At 47.1% G+C, this 20,284-nt stretch overlaps 2 protein-coding genes across 2 annotated transcripts in view; both read right to left on the reverse strand.

The window, feature by feature from the left end:
- LOC102544497 (M1-specific T cell receptor beta chain-like) overlaps positions 1-16,950 on the reverse strand; it is a 32,824-nt gene extending 15,874 nt beyond the window's left edge. Inside the window, exons 1-2 of the mRNA XM_072965346.1 lie at positions 16,897-16,950; positions 16,314-16,625 (exon numbers count right to left, since the gene is read on the reverse strand). Coding sequence (XP_072821447.1) covers positions 16,314-16,625; positions 16,897-16,930 — 346 coding nt within the window. The 5' untranslated portion in view covers positions 16,931-16,950. The remainder of the gene's footprint in view (positions 1-16,313; positions 16,626-16,896) is intronic.
- LOC102532039 (anionic trypsin) lies at positions 3,654-7,449 on the reverse strand. Its single transcript, XM_006210049.3, has 5 exons — positions 7,410-7,449; positions 5,892-6,051; positions 4,623-4,876; positions 4,103-4,239; positions 3,654-3,851 (listed from the first exon to the last, which is right to left on the reverse strand). Exons 1-5 carry the CDS (start codon positions 7,447-7,449, stop codon positions 3,699-3,701), a joined length of 744 nt encoding a protein of 247 aa, XP_006210111.1. The 3' UTR covers positions 3,654-3,698.
- Positions 16,951-20,284: the final 3,334 nt, after the last annotated feature.

The raw sequence follows: 20,284 nt of genomic DNA on the forward strand, positions 1-20,284 counted from the left end.
TGTGGGGAGAAGTAACTACGAGCTACACAGAGGTAGGGCTTTCCCAGGGGTAGATACAGTGCTGAGGGCTGAGAGCTGTGTTTCTAACCAGGTGTGAGGAGAGGGAGGACCATGTGTGTCGCCCGCTGGCCTCTCTCCTCACTGTGGACCTCAGACATCAGAGTTCAGGGAAGGGAGCTGGGGGAGAGGACGGAGAAGTGGATGAATACAGCCTCAGGGACGTTCAGAGCAAAGCGCATGGTCACGTGATCGCTGTCAAGGTCTCCTTCCTCTTTTCCCTGAAGGGCAGAAACATTTCACATGTTTGATGGATATTTCATTTTCCCTGCACTAGATGACCTTGAGATTGAACCTCCAGTGTGTGGCCTCAACCTCATTTCACTAGATGGTGCTTCCTTTTGCTGCCTTTCAAAGTATGACTTAAAATCTAGAAGGAAAAAAAAAAGAGACCACTTGCCTGCGTAATGATAACACACTTACAGGGGAAAATGTACGAAGAATCAAAAGACAAATAACAACATGGGAGAAACGTGAGCAATTCTCATCCTAAGGGCTGATCTCCCCATTATGATGAACTCCTAGAGATCAATAAGAAAATAATCCAGTAGCTCAATTAAACTAGCAAAGAACAGAGGCTCAGAAACAAGATCCAAATGCGCTTAGCCACAGAAAAACACTTGCAGTGATAAATACAAACTAAAACTGAGTTGAAACGTTGCTTTTCACCAATTTGATTGACAAAAGTGAATTATGGAAGACCATTCTTTTTTGGCTAGTTTCTGGTGAAATACATTGATTGCTGGTAGGAGTGCAAGATAATACGACTCTTTATAGGAGCAACTTGGAAACATCTATAAAACCTACGAATGTGCCTCATCCCACCTGTGGGAATTTATCCTGTGATCACACCTGCATACAAGTGAAAAAAAAGTGGGTAAAATATTTGCATTGTTTGGAATAGCAAAAAGACTGGGAAACCCTTAAGCACCCATCAGTAAGAAATTGGATAAATACATTGTGATACATTCACAAATCAGAATGTTCTTCAGTGCTGAAAAAGAATGAAAATGTTTCATATTGCTATGGAAAGCTTACAAAGATATACTGTTAATTGGATAAAAGCAAGCTATAAAATAATGTTCCTGTACCTGCTACCTTTGTCTAACAAAGGGGAAAAAGAAGAATTATACTTTTGTTTGCTTGATGCTACATAAACAGTGGAAGGTTACAAAGAGATGGATAAAAGAGATTACCTGTTAAGAATGAGTGGAGGAGGCAGAAGCAGAGTGTAAGTCAAATGAACATTTCTCAGTATCAACTTTATCGTGTTTTGATTTTTGAACCGTGCGGCTTTATTATCTATTTAAAATTAAACTGAATAAAATTTTAAAAGAAAAATAACAATAAAGCACTGCTTTAAGTAATTTTGAAATCTGCTACTGAAAAAAACCCCTACATGTTTTATTGACAAAGTTATTCTTTTTTTCCAGAGAAGATGCGTTTATGCAAGCAGTTGTTTTATGGTCCTGAATTTGCATACTGAGTCTCCGATCAACTAGGGAGCTTGTGAATAATACATACTTCTGAGTAGTCCCCAGGATATTTTGAGTTAAAAATCTCTAGGGTTGGGTTTATTAATTTACATGTAAATAAACAATTAGCAGAGAATTACCCTGGGTATTTCTACTTCAGCACCAGGGGACCCACCTCTTATCCCCAGGAGGAGAAGGGCAGGTGTCGGGTGCTAAGAAGAGCAGGGTGCTATCTGGTGGTGCTACGAGCTGGCTGCAACCACAGGGCTCGCAGTATTTACAGGAAAAGGGGCTACAGTCTATTTAACACAGGCATGGTGACAGGTCTCACAGTGCTCTACCATAGCCTGAACAAAAGTTCATTGATCGCTTTTATCAGTTGGAAAGTGGCAAGACCATTTCCTTGCTTCTCTTCCAAAATGAGGACCACTCTCATCAATGCGGTGACTCACTTTGATCTTGCTCCATGATTTTCCCATCTTATTTATGCACACTTTTCACCTGCCAGTAATTTACTCCTTAAGTGGTTTCCTTTGACCAGCTAGCTGGGGACCCTCATCCCGACTGGCCTTACAAAGAATAATACTTCCCTGTCTCGGTTCCACTACTTTTAACCCTGCTGGGGTTTGTCCCAGCTTTGCCACTACTCTGTCATACTCTCAGATGCCTGAGTGTACGTGAAGGTTTGTTTATTTTTCCCTGTAGAAGGAGTTTCCACCGGATAGGCAGGGACCCAGCGGGGTCATTCATCCTCTTGGACAGCAGGGAGCAGACTTTCCTCATTTTTTGTTAGACCTAAGCGGCTGCAATCTCAGCGCGGCCGCTTGAGGGGGCGAGAGGAATGTGGATGGCGCCCGTGCCTTTCTCAAGGCGTGTGTCGGGATGTAGGGAGGAGACACACAACTAATATCTATGTGTCATTTTGAAAACTTTCAAGTACGTTAACAGACATTTTAACCCCGAATTTGTCTTCTAATTTCCCCAGATGAAATTGAAAGTTGAAGAGGCTAAAAGGGTCCTCAAAGGGGTGTGGGATAAAAGAAAGGGCTGGAACCAGTGCCCAGGCGCCGCCACTTCAGTTCCCAGGCTCTGGTAGACCCGGCATCTGCTAGACCCCCCAGCCCCAGCCCCACCACCATAGCCAGGCTGTGGGGCTCCCAACCAGCCTGCTTGGACCTTGGACAAGTTACTGAACCTTTTAAAACTCCAGTCTCCTATCTGTAAAATGGGAAGGATGATGATGATGATGATGATAAATAGAATCACACCTACCGTCCGGAGTTGTTGTGAGAAATAAATAAGAGAATACACGTAAAGCTTTATCATGGTGCCTGCAGGGAGTAAAGATGATATTACTGTCAGTTTCACAGAGGGTCCCGGTCTAGGGCTGTCACTTTGACTTCAGAATGACTTGGAAGTCTTGTTAAAATGCAAGTTCCTGGGTTCCGTCTTAGAGATTCTGGCTCAGTGGGTCTGGTGTGGGGCCCAAGAATTTGCATTTCTCCTAAATTCCCAGGTGATGCTGGTGCCGCTGGTCCAAGGGCCACCCTTGGAGGACCGTCCTCCTGGAAGGCTCTTTCTTCCTTCCGTACATTTCCCTCCAGGCCTAGCTCATACTCCATTTGTTCGATCACTGGTGGCCTACTCTGCCCCAACTGTGGTTTGATCAGTAGATACACCAGGTTGAGCAAGACCAGATTTCTTCCCCAGGAAGCTCATGGCTGAAGGCCAAGGCAGACACATCCATGTACACCAGCAGCATGAGCAGACGTGTGATAGGGGAAAGTGTGGGAGGGAAGGAGGATTCCTCACTGAGGCCAGAGGGTCAGCAGGGCCAGGGCAGGGGTGTGGGGATGAGGGTCAGGAGCAGAAGGAGTCAAAGACTTTTCTGAAGAGGGTGAAGGGGCGGGTAAGACCAGAGCCCCTCAGGAAGTGCCGAGGGCAGGGGAGGAGCTGGAGAGACGTTGAGTAGCGGGGCTGATGGACCACAGGCTGATGGACCACAGGCTGATGGACCACAGTCGCAGCTAGAGATGGGGGTGGACCCTGTCTGGCCTCGGATGGGAGGATGTTCCCCAGAGTAAGGGGGCTGGAGGGAGCAGATGCAGACCCGAGCAATGGGAGCAGAGTCACTTTATTAGCATAACGATGGCAGAGGGATAGGGTTTAGCTGTTGGCCACGATGGTCTCCTCAATCCAGTCCACATAGTTGCAGACCTTGGTGTAGACCCCAGGCTTGTTCTTCTGGGCACAGCCGTAGCCCCAGGAGACGATACCCTGGAGCTGTCCGTTGCAGGCCACAGGGCCACCAGAGTCACCCTGGGAGGGAAAGGTGGGACAAGCTTTATAAAGAGAGAGGAAAGACAGACCAGAGGCGTGTGCAGTCTGAACCTTAAAAAACCCGGTTTCTGTCAGCTCTGTGGCTCCACATCCTTCTCACTGATGAGATGCCACCCATGCTAGCCGCCCTCGCTTCTCCACGGGACCACTGAACAGGAGCGTGCAAGCCCGCTCCCAGGGGGGGCTGCGTGGTGTCTGGGCAGGGTCTCAGCGTGACAGGGTCAAGTCACCTGGCAGGAATCCTTGCCTCCCTCCAGGAAGCCAGCGCAGACCATGTTGTCGGTGATCTGTCCCGGGTACGAAGCCTCACACTCGGCCTGGCTCAGCAGGGGGGCGTCCAGGCACTGCAGCAGCTCAGGGTAGTTGACTTTGAGGATCAGGAAGAGATCAAAGAAAGGAAAATGGGGGTCAGGCCAGGACTGGAGATGGTACTTCAGGGCTGAAGCTGGGGGCAGCCAGGAGAGGCGCCCCATGGAAGGGCCAGCAGCGGGTTTCAGCTCCCAGGGAAGCTCTCTGCCAACCCCTCCCCTAGAGGTAATAATAGCAAGGCCTACACTGGTCTTGTCTTTTGATTCTAGGGGTCAGCTCTCTACACCTTGCATCTCTCTGGTACCCAGCACAGAGTCCTGGGTGTAGTAGGCGCTTGATGTGAATTTGCAGACCGGAAGCAAAGTGGTCCAAGCTCAGGGGCTGCTGGATTCTGGGCAACGTGGCTAGGTAGGAGGCTGAAGTCGTGTGGGGCCCACTCACCGCCAGAGCTCAGGGTGTTGCCCCAGCCAGAGATGAGGCACTGGGTGCCCGCGGCCGCGCAGGCGGTGGGCAGAGCTAAGGTGGATATGCGGGTACTGAGGACTGCAGGCGACGAGAGCTTGATCAGCAGGATGTCATTGTCCAGGGTCCAGCTGTTGTAACTGGGGTGCTGGATGACCTTGGCCGCACTGATGAACTGCTCAGTGCCCTCCACGACATCGATGTTGTTTTCTCCCAGCCTCACCTCGATGCGGCTGTGGGTTTGGGGGGAGAAGGGGAAACACAGAGAAGTCCTGTTCTCCACAACCCGACATCTCCTCCCAGGGTACTCCCTGCTCAGGGGTGGGGGTGTGGGAATGTCACAGGGCAGAAGGGCGGTGGGTCAGTGCAGGTGTGAGACTGACAACCTCCATGCTTCACAGTGGGTGGGGGTGGAGCAAGGACCAGGTGAAGGGGTCTCTGGTTGGGGTTGCTCCTCCATCCCCTTCTCCAGCCACCTTTCCCATAATCCCTCAGGCAGTCAGTGCTGCGGGCATGAGAAACGAGCCACTTCAAGTTCCCCAGGCGTCCTTCTTCCTCTGTAACCTTGCTAACCACACGCAGTGACTTTGACCCCCTTCTTGCTCCGGTGAGCACCACCATCCCGTGTGATCTGCCCAGTGCTGTGCCCAGTGCTGCGCCAGCATCTGCAGCATCAGCCTCACCTGGGAACCTGTCAGACATCCCCTCTCCCGGTTCCTGCCCTGCGCCTGCTGAATGAGAAACTCTGAGGGTGGGACCCAGAGAGCTGTATTTTAACAGGCCTTCCAGGTGATTTTGATGCACACTCAGGTCTGAGAACCCTTGGTCCAGCCAGTGATTCTCAGCTCTGCCTGTAGAGTAGAGTTGCCAGAGGCAGAGAGCGTTAAAAACTCACTGATATTCAAGCCCTCTTCCTAAAAATTCTAAGTTCAGTAGGAACTGGGCATCCGTATTTTTCGAACATTTCTTAGCTGGTTTTGACGTGGAGCCAACTGGGAAAGGTGACTTGTGTGAGGTCCCTTTCTGCTTTTCCCATGGGGACATTTCCACCCCAAGAATAGTCCCTCGCGGTTTTTGTGACCGGCAGCCCCTTGCTGTTTGATCTATCTATTTAGGGTGTGCCCCTCTTCACTTGCAGCTCCCACTTCTTCCCCATCTTTGTACCAAACTCAGCAGCCGCCTGGACGGACCGGGCTCTCAGAGAGGGCCCCTGGCGGTGGGCCTGGCCGGCAGGGGCCCAGCACTTACGACTTGTAGCAGTGAGCAGCGGACACCACCCACTGGTCGCTGATGAGGGTGCCCCCGCAGAAGTGGTAGCCGGAGTTCAGGGACACCTGGTAGGGGACGGAATTCTCCGCACAGGTGTAGCCCCCGACGATCTTGTCATCGTCGTCAGTGGGGACAGCAACTTGAGTGGAGACAGAAGGGAGAAGGCGGCTCAGCCGGAGGTGGGAGGGTGCAGCTCGGAGCCCCGCGGCTGGACCACGCTGATCAGGATTCCCGACCAAGCACAGCGACGAGAGGGAGGCCACAAGGGGGCGTCCCCGGTGCGCATCGCGGGAGGTGGCTCCCCCAGCCGCTCCGCGTGTCCGCAGGGCGCGGAGGTAGGGACCCCGCGGGGACGCAGGCCCAGACCTCCAGAGGCGGCACCAGGGCAAAGAAACCCCCTCACAGTGCTCTCAGTGTGATGGGGTCTCACGGGGAAGGCTTCTGTCTCTCTCTTTTTCATAATTCTCGTTAAAAGAGTCATGTTCTAGCTTACTCCAGAAAACTAACCACAAGTCACTGATTCCTTTTAAAAGAACAGTATTTGAAATAATTCCTTAAACTATTCAGAATTACTTTGGATCATTCCTTACTGATAAATGAATAATAGCATATTATAGATGTTAATATTTCTGAGATGAATAAATCTGAAACCACAGATCTCCTTTTATGTTTTAATATAGTTGAGAATGAACATTATGAACAATCTAATACTCGAATACTGTTCTGATTTTTGTGCTTTTTCTAGTGATTTATTTATACATATATGTATATTCCTTTTCGTATTCATTTTGTCGTAGGCCACTACAAGGCATTGAATATAGCTCCCTGTGCTATTTGGCAGGATTCCTGTGCTGTGCACAAAGTCTCTCTTACTCATCGCCAGTCTCCTCCCCACTGCACTTTCAGCCCCAGGCTGTGAAGGTGGGCTGGTCTAACCAGAGCAAGCTCCTGAGTGGCCCTGGCTGCACCCAGCTTCTCCCACAGCTCCAATCTCCACAGTGAGGCCAGGCACCCATCACACACGGCAAGGGTAGATACTGTTATTGGCCAAGAGCACAGTGATTTGCAACGGTGGCTGGACACCTGGGAATCTTAAAATCACCTGGGAAGATTAAAAATTCAATATGCAGGCCACGTCCCAGGCCAGTTACCAGGACTCCAGCAAGAGACTTCCAGTCTCCCCGGGTGCATCCAAGGTTAGGAGCAGCTACAGCCAAGCCACAAGTACTAGCTCACATCACAGACCATCTCTACCTAGTCTCCCTTTCTAGCCTCTTTCGAAAAAGTCCCAAAGGGAAATGGATGGATGTTGGGGATGGAAGTGGAGTTGGGCAGAAGGGGAGAGAAGCGAGGCTTCAAGAGAGCCCAAGAGTGAGAAGGAAGGTGCTGGACAGGGAAGATAGATGATCAGAGCACAGGTAGACCGGAGAGGCAGCAGGAACGATGGGGTGTGTATCTCCGCCAGGAGAGGGGGCCTGGACCAAGCATGAACCTCACCAGCTGCTCCAACGAAGGCAAGGATCAGGAGTGGATTCATGGTGGCAGAAGTCTAATTGAGTGGGTGACGGGGAGCCTTTATACCTCCCAAGGAGAGGGCGAAGGGTGTAGGTGAGGGTGGAGGGCCACCGCTCCTCCCAGGACAAACACACCTGCAGCTTTCCCTTCCCTGGCGTCTTGCATCAGTTCTGCTACGTTTGGCCGCTCTGTGGACTCAGGACCTGTGGAGATAAGGAACCTTACTTCTGAGGACAGAGAGGAAGAACAGCTGAGCCCAGGAGGATTCTGGGGTGAGGGAAACAGGGGAAGCCAAGACCCTGCACATCACAGTTGGGCCTTCTGAAGCAGAGGAGGTGACGGTTAGGAGGAGGGAGAATGATCTGGGCCCCTAGGAATCCTCTGACCTCATAGAGATTAACTTACTTTAAGAAAAGGCTGCTACTGGGAGCACACTTGGCTTCCCAGTATCCTGGAGTCCCAAGAGAGGAAGGAGGTCCTGACTAAGCCATAGCTGTAAGCGGGAAGACCTTTCTCAAGTCTAAACCGCTGGGGAGGAAGGTCAAATCCAAAGCCTTGGGGAACCAGGATCCCAACATCAAGACGTGATGAGATGGGAGAGGCAGAGCTTCTTGGGAGTCTGGCCTTTCAGCTGGCTCTCCTTCCTACCGAGCCTTGTGGACGAGGACTGTTTGGAAGGAGGAGGGGCCAAGGGTTAAGTAGGTGTTTACCTGATACATTTGTGGGGACAGAGGACCAGTACCATGTTCCCCCTCTTCCTCACTATGAAGACACTGGTCTTTCTCACCGCTCATGCTGCTGTGGGTTCTCTTTAAGCAGCCTCGTGGTTGTGCTAGGAAACTGTATTCAGGGTGAGGGAAATTGCCCCCACCTGCTAGAAGCTGGCAGCCGGAGCTGGAATTTTAAGCTCCAGATCAGAAATTAGGAAAGGTTTGGACAATGGTAAATTGGGGTCCTGATCAGAGAATCAGCCGTAGGTAGAGAGACTGGCATTCAGTTATAAAGGTCGAGTATTAGGTGATTGATAACAAAGTTGAAGGTGGGGGAATTCTGGAATTTTCCATTTTAGATGCAGTGGGACTATTTTGCTAAGCTCAGTACATAGTGAATCTTCCCAGAAACAATCTCAATTTGCAAACTTCCATGGCCATTAAGACACAGCTCTCTCTGTAACTTATTGAGACACAACCTGGCCAGAAGGGCAAGAGATGGAACTGGAGCCTGTGCTTGAATCTAACGATGTGAACCAGGTGGAGGAGGCTGCCTGTGAGGAGACTTCTCAGCTCCTCTGAGCACAGGGTTCGTGACCGGCAGGAGTGGGCAGAGCTCCCACTTTTCTTGGAAAGGTAACAATGAGTGGACGTTCTGGAGATGGTGAACACAGTGAGAAAAGCTCGGAAGTCTGGTGGTGAGACAGGAGGTAGGCTGGGGGGATGGAGGAAATAGAACTAGAGGGAGGTGAGGGTGGGGCTCACGGCTTGAGAGGGACCACGGGGTGTCTCCTGGCCCAGTGCCTGGTGCTGCTGGAAGCCAGCTTCTCCACACCAGGACACCCACCCACGGCTCAGAGCTCTGCCCTCTCCCTCTGCGCACCCTCTGTTCCCTGCTGGGCTCCTGTCTAGGTGGGGATGCTGCTAGATTCTTGGCAGCTCTTACATGGAAGAGCTTTCATACCTGCTGACAGCGATGGGAAGCTGATGCCCATTTGTGTGGAGTTTTAAGTCTCACTGATCATAAATGTTTTGACAGCAAGGTGTGCAGAACAACATTAGTTCCATTTACAGAGGATGAGACTGAGAATAAGAAAGCTTGTGTCTCACCCGAGAATACAGATCTATAAGGCCAGTAGAGCTGGCCTCAAGGCTCCAGGAAGGCCTGGGAGAGCATTGTGAGGCGTGGGAATCACTGCAGATGGCAGCTAAGGGGTCAAGCCGGAGGACAAACTACTTCCTGACCCCCGCTGATGCTTGTCTCCTGGAGGGAAGTAGAAGAGTGAATTAATCTTCCACCTGGCACCTGGCTTCACAGCCTTACCTTGCCACTGTCATGGGTCCCTCCAGGACATGTCTAAAGGATGACACACCTCTCTGTGGCCACAGGTAGCTGAGCTAGGTTGTGAAGTCTCCATAATGGGGACTTTTTCTGAAATATCAAATATGCTATTTTGTTTTGTCCCCCCATTATGGCGTCTTTATAGGAAGTCCTGCTGTTAGATAGAGACCCTTCCTCTGCATGCCAGCATGCCCTGGACAGGTCTGGGGTGGGGGGTGATCTTTGGTAGAAGATAAGAAATTATCTTGGGAAAAGGGAGAAAGTTTTTGGATTGGTCCTTGCGGCTCTGACTCTGTCTAAAAGGGAACTCCCAAGTTTGGGGGCTTTGCTGGGTCTGAAGCCTATAGACTAACCTCCTCACATTTTGTTCTCCTCATTAGAGTAAGCCAGCTCACCCACAACACGGTGTGATGGGAGTTTCTGTCAAAGTAGCAGGGATCGCCATACAGGCAGAGGAGAGAAACGTAGGTGGAAGCCATTACCTCATACTCTAGGCTCAGATGTGTAGAATGGATCAGGTCCACCTTTGCGCAGATTCAGTTTGGATAAGTCAGTGCAGCTCTTGGCACAATCATCCTAGTTCATATTTAGTGCTTGGTGTATCAAGCCACTGCCTTTGAATCAGGATAATAGTGCATAGTTTCTGTGTGCTTACTACACCAATTGTTGTGAGTCCTTCACGGACTTTTTCTTCCCTTTATTATCACAACCACCTATGGGTTGACTGTTTCATAGATGGAAAGATGAGGTTTGTAGAGTGAAGTAAATTTTCAAGGCCATACAGCCAGCAGGTTGTGGCGATGGGATTGAAGCGCGGTCCCCCGACGCCCGAGCCTGCATGCTCTACCACAGAACGAATGTTGATCCTCAGCCTCATGAGGTGGGCAGCAGGTAGCATTTCCTCCTCTTTGTACTGATGAAAAATCTAAGCTAAGAGGTTAAGTGACTTCTCCATGGTCACCCCGCTAAGGAACACATAAATGACACCAGAACCTTTCTCTGTTGAAGATAAGTTCATTTCCCATCGTGTTGTCACACATGCTGGAGTCTTTCCAACCTCCCACTCATCTGAAAAGTAGACTTTTGTCAGATTCCAAATCCCTGGTTTCTTTAAAAAAAAAAAAAAACACTTGCCTCCCCAAGCCCCCTTATCCCCCCAGCACAGGTATTTCTCAGCTCTGAGTCACCTCCTCCCTGGCACCCGGTGTCCTTTACCACCTCCAACCAGATTATCAAATTCTGGGCTATCTTTTCTCAAAACTCCCAGATCCTCCCCACCTCCACTAATTTTTTCTGAACTGCGTGTTTTCTTCATTGTGCAATTTCTCCTTCTCCAATAAGAGCTATTTCCTTGAATATCTCTGCCTGGGAATCACTGAGTCTGAACAGTGAAGGGGTGCTCTGTGCGATAAGGAAAAATTGAAGGGTGAGGCAGAGGCTGGAGGCGCAGACTGGTCAGGGCTGGCTGGCTAAATGGAGAAGCCCGCTCCTCCTCCCCAGCCCCCTCCTGCTCCCCACCTCGAAGCAAGGAAGATGGGCGAGTTTTATGCCTGGGGGCCGTGCATTTGTGTACTGTAGCTGTTCTTCAGGCTGATATAGAGGGGTGACTAGGGGAGGGTCTAGCAATGAAAGGTTTTTATCTGAAGATAGATTGGTTCCTGTAACGTAATGGTCTTTCGGCTCACGTTCCAGTCCCTCCTTATCTGGTCCCTGGGCTTCTTAAGTGACTTCAGTGTCGCTGAAGAGTGAGCAGAGGAAGCCCGTATACATTCTGGCAGCCACGACTTGTCCCGTGATGCTCAGGGCTTAACAGATGACATGCATTTCTTTTTCTAAATCATATTGGATGCGGATTGAGCCCCACAAGCCAAGTTCAGTGATAAGTCTAGTCAACTGAGCTCCCTCCACTCTTTTGGGTTTACAGAAACCCTAGACTGTGTTGTCCACTTGGGATGCAGCCAATGGTCAGTCCACTTCCTACAGGCCAACCTGTCCAGGAGGATCTCCTGAAGGCTCCCAAGGCCCGGGACTGAGTGCTCAGTCCACACAGGCGCCCACGCGGTTCCACCTGAGGACCACCCAAGTTCAGGGCCATTGCGTTTGCCTCTCTAGAACCCATCACACCTGTGCCCTTTTCCAGTCTGGGGGTGGGGCCGCCGATGGAGCCGCCCATGTTACTGGGACACCTTTCTACTCAAATAGAAAGGAAAAGCCTCTGCTCCCCCTCCCGTTAGAACAATCTGGTTCATTTTTTAACGGGCTTACGTCGTCTAAACTCAAATGCTTTTGTAGAGTTTTTCTCCAGGGAAGTCATTATTGCTTAGCCAACTCTTCTCTTTTCTTCTGAATCATATTTATTTACTCAATGTATTATTTGCTCAGACTGCCTTAACAAAACCCCGCAGACCAGGTGTCTTGAACAACAGAAACCTATTTGCTCACAGTTCTGGGAACTCGAAGTCCACGATCAAGGTGTTGATAAAAGAAATTTTCACATACTGAGGAAAGTCATTCTGGCTCCTACCTGAATTAACTTGAATTTTATGCTACTTAGGTAGCATATTTCAGAACGGCCTATTTGTGGCCTATCAACCATACATTGTACATCTGCTTTAATTATTATAGAACAAGACACATCGATCAGAAGTAAAGAATGTCCATGTTAAAAATAAAAATTAAATGCATCCCTTCCTAGGAGACCAGCACTGGTCCTTCTTTGCTGGTAAGACTCTTGTTTCAGATGCCAAGGCCATACTGACTCTCTGTGTATGTGCTGGTCTTTTTTTTTTTTTTTAAACTTTGAAGGAATGTTTCGCTGACTTGTTCAATGTTCTTTGTTCTGACAAGACATAAAACTGTGCTGAAAGCCACGCTTCTCCAGAGCAGTTCCTCAGTTATTTGAAAAGCTCTCTGCTGGGCTGTAGTTCTCCATTTGGCTCAGTACAACTCCTTTCTATTCCTATTACAGATTGTTTATTGATTACTTTCCTTGACAGCGTCAGCAGGGTTGGTTCTCCTGAGGCCTCGCTCCTTGGCTTGCAGACGGCCTCTGTCTCCCTGCGTCCCCACGTGGCCTTTCCTCTGTACGCACATCCTGGGTGTCTCTCCCTGTACGCCCTCATCTCTTCTGATGAGAGCACCAGCCAGACTGGATTAAGTCCATTGTCATGGCCTCATTTCAGCTTAAATATCTCTTTAAAGACCCTATCTGCAAATACAGTTACTTTCTAAAGGACTGAAACATATGACTTTTAGGGGAACACAGGTCAGTCCGTAACACTGAATATTTACTGAATTCCGGTGATGGTCCTGCAGTTTTTCTAAGCTACATGGAAACAGCAATGGGGAAGATACCAATAGTCTTTGCTTTCATGGCATTTATGTGTGTGCGTGTCCACACACGTAAGGAGGTATGGGAGAGGCAGACAGTACATTTAAAAATACATATTATGTATATACAGTTGACCCTTGAACAACATGGGATTCGAGCTGTGTGAGTCTACTTATACACAGATTTCTTTTTCCCAATAAATACTATAATATTACACTATCTGGGGTTGATTCAATCCACCAATGTGGAACTTCAGATACAGAGGGCTGACTATTTAAAGTCACAAGTGGATTTTCAACTGTGCACAAGTTTGGTCCCTAAGCCGCACCTTGTTAAGGATCAACTATATCTTTATATCAGAGTAGTGATTGGGTGTTAGGATAAAGAGATAATAGATGTGAGTGACTGGAGGCTGGGTCCACAAGTGCCATATTAGGTAAGAAGGTCAGGAACACTGTTTGTGGGGAGACGGTATTTGAGCTGAGAACTGATTAAGAAGATACCAGCCCTGTGAAGGTGGGGTGAGGGTGCCTTTCATTATTCAATGCTGAGTCTGTAATAGAAATAAAGAGACACATTCAACCACAGGTTTTTTAAATTGAAGTATAGTTGATTTACAATGTTGTGTTAGTTTCAGGTGTACAGCATAGTGATTCAGTTATACATGTATACATGTGTATATATATATATATATATATATATATATATATATATATATATATATATATATTCTTTTTCAGATTCTTTTCCATTATAGGTTATTACAAGATACTGAATATAGTTCCCTGTGCTGTACAGTAGGATCTTGTTGCTTATCTATTTTATGTGTAGTAGTTAGTATCTGTTAATCCCAAACTTCTAATTTACACCCTCCACCTTTCCCCTTTGGTAACCATAAGTTTGTTTTCTATGTCTATGAGCCTGCTTCTGTTTTATAAATAAGTTCAATTGTGTCATTTTTTTGATTCCACAGATAAGTGATATCATATGATACTTGTCTTTGTCTGATTACCTCACTTGGTATGATAATCTCTAGGTCCATCTATATTGCTGTAAATGGCATTATTTCATTCTTTTTTATGGCTGAGTAGTATTCCACTGTGTGTGTGTGTGTGCGTGTGTGTGTGTATATGTATGTATGTCACAACTTCTTTATCCAGTCATCTGTTGATGGACATTTAGGTTGCTTCCATGACTTAGCTATTGTAAATAGTGCTGCTAGGAACATTGGGGTGCATGAATCTTTTTGAATTCCTGTGGATATATGCCCAGGAGAGAGATAGCTGGATAACAATAACTCCAGTTTTAGTTTTTTTTTGATGGAATTTCCATACTGTTTTCCATAGTGGCTGAAACAAATTAGGGGAGTAAACTAAAAATATAACCAAACAGGCAGTAAACAAGGACAATTATTTCTCTTGGTCTTGGCTTTGGGTGGAGGATTAAAGAGTTTGATCTGAATATTCATGACCACTAGGTAGTCAGCTCTTTGGGGTTTGGCGTAGACACTGTACTGCCAAGAAGATGGACGCTGAGAATTATAAAATAAAATATGAGGTCTGTTGTCCCCCTAATTGTTTGACAGAGGCAAAAAATAAATATTTCCTAGAAAACCCAGCTATACTCCAGGAATTAGGGAAAACACAAAGGTGAATCGATAATATCAAATTACATAATGCACAAGGAAATAAGCCACCCCGAGTGAGAGGCAGCAGAAACCACAAGAAAACCAGATGCATAAAGTCATCAGAAGTCGGCATTAACAGAGAAAAATTCCAAGTAGAAGTTCGATATTTTTAAAGAAATAAAATAACTGAAAAATACACGAGGAGCAGGAAGCTCCAAAAATGACTGCTCACATTTATAAAAGTCCCAAGTAGATTTTCTCGGAATGAAAATATAATTTACATTAAAAAGTCAATTGAAAAGTGATACAGCTTATTGCAGCTCAGGTGTGAATTAGTTGATGGGACAGAGGATCTAAAGAATGTATCCCTCAGGCAGCACAGAGAAGCAGAAAGAGGGAAAATGTGAGTGGATAGAGTCTAGACGATACGGGGAACGAAAGCTGATCAAAGGCTAGAGCTACGTTTCGGGCCATCTCTCCCTTGAAACGTGGACCACCAGATTCACGGACTGAAGTTCTGGCCCTTGCAAAGATCTTCCTCTGTAAAGAAACGTGATCGCTGTAATGCTGACTGCAGAGTAAAGTGCAACCTATGCAGACAACATGCCTGTGGGTTTTTCAGCTGAAAATAGGGGATTTCCCACGAAAACCTGAGTGTGGGTTGAAGGTAAAGCGGCACGGCTGGGGGAGGGGAGAGCGGTGGAATAGGAATGTGCACCATGAAGCTGGAATTTGCTCCTGCCATCAAATCGTGCCTTTTTCAACCTATGCATGGGTCTTGTCTTAATGATATGTTTTCCACGTCATATCAGAAAAATCAGTGTGTGTCCGAATTTACAGTTTTTCAGATCAGATAACAGCTAGTTGTGAACGCTGTGATAAGGCATTTAGTACAGAGCCGGGGGCAGGTTTTTAAAGAAAGAACAGTTGTTGGCAGGTCGTATGAGTTTCCGCCAAAACTGCTTGCATCCGCCTTGTGATTCTCTTTTTTGGGAAAGCCGAGGGCCCTGCAGAGCATCCCTATCTGCCACGGGCTCGTCAAGAACACCTGAGCCGGCCTGGCCTGCGGTCCAGGTGGCTGGGCTGTTCTCAGCACAGCCTTGCTCTGCTACAGAATTGTCTCTTGCATGGGCCCAGCCATACAGATTAGACAGTAAATGGACCAGAGCAGCACACCCGGAAGTACCAGATGTTAGCATCAATGTCTAGAGCATCCAGTAAGCATTGCACCTCTTCCTCCACGGCAGATGATGTAAGATGCAGCAGCTTACCTGTCCCTTTCGAGGACACTCCAACATGTCCCACATCTGCAAACCACTCAAAAGCACACCAAGGTGGCAGGCCCCTGAAGTTTTGCAGATTTCCGTTGGTCTGGCATGCATTTGACATCCCCAGGAGCTAGACTGCTTTATAATTTCTATTCACCAAGAACAATCAGCGTAAGGCCATCCATGTGATGGGCCAGTATGGTAGCAAGATGACTACGGGCCTCGTGAACCATGCTGATGGAGAACGGGCTAAGTGTAGCCTTGAGACGAAATAGTTAAATGGCATTTGGGACTCTGCCACTTCAAGGCAAACTGTATCTGATTGTGTTTACTGAGTATTTGCAAATACTCTTTGGAAGAAATTTTGTCCTCATCCTCCAGGAGCCACTCTTCTTCTCTGTGGCTGGAGCCCCCCAGGCAGTCCTCCAGACCCTCTCCCCGTCCCCAGCCTACTTGTTCACACTCATACCCACCCACCAACACACAGGCGGCTGCATCTGCCTGAGAGCTGTGGTTTCCTGCCTCCACCAGCCTCCCAGGGTTGTCAGGCCCAGCTGGGTGGGAGCCGGCAGGAGGGAGCCGGGGTTCTTGCTCAGATCTGTGATCTGGGCCCAGCACTGTGTCAGCGCTGCAGAAGTAAGAGCTGCTGTCTTCGGGGCTCACACTGCTCACAGTCAGAACTGAGAAGTTCAGGCTTGGGCGGCTGATGGGAAACTTCTCCTTGGCAAATCCACTTTCATAAGTGGCCTGGGAGCCCTGATTCGCAGTTGCCATCAGGCTCAAGCTCTGTCCTGGACGCTGACGGTACCAGTACATGGAGATGAGTTCGCCGCTGACCTCACAATCGATTGTGACGGAGACCCCGCGCTGGCAGATGGCCCTCCTTGGCTTTTGAGAGACGAGAGCACCGAACACAGAGCCTAGTTCCAGAGAGACAGAGAAACCCACGAGGGCTGAGACAAGCTTGTCCCTAGGCAGGAAGGTCTTTTACTATTTGCTCCAGTATCACCGTGGCTCCCAAAGAACTCTGTACCACTGCCTCCATTTGTTTCTGTTCTGCCAGCTGTCGTTCTGTGGGGATCCTCCAATCCAACATCTCCCCCCATCCTCTGACTCGTGTCCTCAGACCCTCGACTTCTCTTCTCAGCAGTTTAGCATTAACTCCAACCGTCCCCATGGGTAAGGCCATACCTAGCCCCAGGAGAAGCAGCAGGAGAGTCCGCATCTTTAGGTGGTAGCCGCTCTTCTTCCTTGAGAAAAGGCACTAAGAAGCCAGATTCAGGTTTGTCTTTCCTCACCACTGTGTACTTCCTTCCTACCATGCTCCCCCCTCCACCCCAACATAGGAAGCTGAGTTTCTGCAGAATAGGGAGGAATTAGTCTGCCCCCTAGTGGAGCTGTGTGGGTCTTCACTTCAGCTGTGTCTTCATTCACAAGGCTCCCAGCCTGCAACTGCCATCCTTCTGTCAGGTATCCACCACCTCCCCGTCCACCATCACTGACTGATCACCTGTACGTGCTACCCTTTGGGTAGAAAGCAAGAATGAGATGCGGTATTGACCTCAGGAAACTAAAGGTAAAATTTTAGATTATGTGGGAATCTTATAACTCAGCATTTCAACTGTTTAGTTCTCACTGGGGTTGCCCCAAACTGAACTCATTTATCCTCCCCTGACGTGTGCTCCATAAACTGGCTCCTATTCCTGAATTCCTCCCTCCTAATAAATGGTATCCCCATTCTTCTTGTTGTCCAGGCTCAGAAATTCATGTTTTCTTCTCACTTGCCTCATTTATTAATTCACAGCTTAAATGCATTTTCTCTCACATCTCCTCCTAATTTTGGTTGTTACAGTCATGACTACTTGGTTCCCCTTTACTTGAACTCTGTATATTTATAATTTATAAAGTTTCTTCTAATTCAACTCAGCGTGCACGATGAGACAGGTCATTCCTCTGTAAAATTTGACCACAGTACTAAGGTCCTTTTTCTTCATCCAGCTGATTTCCTCTATCGTGGAACTTCCTGAAATAGTTTTTTTTTAATTGAAGTATAGTCAGTTTACAATGTGTCAGTTTCTGGTGTACAGCATGTTTCAGTCATACATATAGTTATATGTGTTTGTTTCCATATTCTTTTTCACTCTAGAGTACTACAAGTTATTGAATATAGTTTCCTGTGCTATACAGAAGAAACTTATTGTATATCTTTTTTATATATATGGTAGTTAGTATTTGCAAATCTCAAACTCCCAATTTATCCTTTCCCACTCTCTTTACCCCCCGGTAATCATAAGTTTGTTTTCTATGTCTGTGAGTTTGCTTCTGTTTTGTAAATAAGTTCATTTGTGTCTTTTTTTTTTTTTTTACATTCCACATATGAGTGATATCATGTAGTATTTTTCTTTCTCTTTCTGGCTTACTTAGCTTAGAATGATGCTCTTCAGTCCATCCCTGTTGGTACAAATGGCATAATTTTATTTTTTTTATGGTTGAGTAATATTCTATTGTATAAATACACCACAACTTCTTTATCTAATCATCTGTGATGGACTTTTAGGTTGTTCCCGTGTCTTAGCTAATGTAAATAGTGCTGCTATGAACATTGGGGTGTATGTTTGTTTTTTAATTAGAGTTCCCTCTGTATATCTGTCTAGGAGTGGGCTTGCTGGATCATACAGTAAGTCTATTTTTAGTTTTTTGAGGAATCTCCATACTGTTTTCCATAATGGCTGCACCAAACTACATTCCCATCAAGCAGCGTAGGAGGGCTCCCTTTTCTCCACACCCTCTCTGGCGTTTATCGTTTGTGGACTTTTGAATGACTGCCATTCTGTCTGGTGTGAGGTGGTACCTCATTGTAGTTTTGATTTGCATTTCTCTGATAGTTAGCAATATTGAGAAATTTTTCATGTCCCTGTTGGCCATTTGTATGTCTTCACTGAGGTACTGCTTGTTTAGTTCTTCTGCCCATTTTTGGATTGGATTGTTTGGTTTTTTGTTATTAAGCCGTAAAAACTGTTTATATAATCTGGAAGTTAAGCCCTTGCCAGTTGCACCACTTCCAAATATTTTCTCCCATTCCATAGGTTGTCTTTTTATTTTGCTTACAGTTTCTTCTGCTGTGCAAAAGCGTGTAAGTTTAATTAGATCCCTTTTGTTTATTTTTGCTTTTATTCTTATTTGCCTGGGGAGACTGCCCCAGGAGAACATTGCTAAGATTTATGTCAGAAAATGTTTTGCCTATTTTTTTCTGGGAGGTTTATAGTGTCTTGTCTTATGTTTAAGTCTTTAAGCCATTTTGAGTTCTGAAATTGTTTATACTTCCATAAACTTGCTTTCCATGTATTATTTCAGTCTATCTATGAATTAGGCTATTGAGGCAACAATTATTTCATTTTTACAGATTTTAAGACATTTTACAGATTAGGCATAAAGATCTTATATAACCTATCAAGGTTGACAAAATCCAAGTGAGTGACAGAGGCAGGACTCAAATCCATGTCTATGTGACTCCAAAGATCAAGAGCTAATGTCAGTACAATTCAGGACTGCCTCACTTTTGCTTGTGCCTTACTAGAGTAGAAGCTGGTGGATGACTGAGAGCTTCAGGTCTAATAGCCTAAAGTAAACGAGGGACCTGGAGAAAGAAGTTCTTGCCAAACTAACTTGTTTATTTGATTCTGAGTTTCCATCTATTATAAGACATATGGTTAAAAACATAATTGTTATTTTGGGGTGGTGGTTAGTTCCACTACATGAGAAATGAATATTGATTACAGGACTTGGCAATATTTTAGAAAAATAAATCTGTGGAAAACAATTTTCCTTATAATAGAGGAAATGCGGTATGTTGGGGATACTAATACTCCAGTAGCCCCTTGTATGGTGTGCACGTGTAGCTTCTGCATCTACGGGAGATGTTAGAGACAGAGGTTCAAAATAAACCCTACTAAGTAGTATACTGGTGAAAGGTAGAGAATAATCCAATTTTTTCTTGACATGTAGGAGTACAGCAAAATTTCCTGGTCAAATATATCATACTTTCTTCCAAAACAATCCCCCACATCTTCTATTTTAGCCATCCTAAGTTTTCCTGAAAATTACCGAATTACTTACTGCAAGAGTCTGAAATCTAAGAAAGCGCTGACTCCCCATTCCATTTCGATGGAACAGCGCACTGCTCAGGGGTCCGGTGGATCAGCACGGATGCAGAGGTCTTCTCCCTGCTGAGAGAGCCTCGAACAAAATGCTCCTGCAGGTTTTTGGACCCTAGGGCCAGGGAGGAGGGTGTGACCGGAGGGCTAGTGGTGAAGCCCTGGGTACTGAGTCAGAGTGGGGAAAAATGTCCCAGGACCCCTCCCCCTCTTCCCACTAGGAGGCTCCCTCTAGGAGACCCCTCCCCAAGCCCCGAGGCCTCAAATAAAGAGACTTCAGGATGCAGTCTTAGGACCAGTAATGCAAATCTTATGCAGAAGAATGACAAGCTGTGGGGGTCTGAATGCTTGACTACAACTCCCTTCAGAGACTGCCCTGCGTGGGCTGCGCCCCAAGGCTGGTGTGGGGGTGGTAGCCTCCCGCT

The sequence above is a fragment of the Vicugna pacos genome, chromosome 7, assembly GCF_048564905.1.
Source record: "Vicugna pacos chromosome 7, VicPac4, whole genome shotgun sequence".
Classification (NCBI taxonomy): Eukaryota; Metazoa; Chordata; class Mammalia; order Artiodactyla; family Camelidae; genus Vicugna; species Vicugna pacos.

What these genes read in the sequence shown, in the direction of transcription:
- LOC102532039 (XM_006210049.3), bottom strand. Translation starts at nt 7,449, where the DNA reads ATGAATCCACTCCTGATCCTTGCCTTCGTTGGAGCAGCTG. An exon ending in CAACACCCTGAGCTCTGGCG is followed by an intron (nt 4,240 to 4,622) that starts GTGAGTGGGCCC and finishes TGATCCTCAAAG; the next exon opens with TCAACTACCCTGAGCTGCTG. An exon ending in GAGGCAAGGATTCCTGCCAG is followed by an intron (nt 3,852 to 4,102) that starts GTGACTTGACCC and finishes TTTCCCTCCCAG; the next exon opens with GGTGACTCTGGTGGCCCTGT.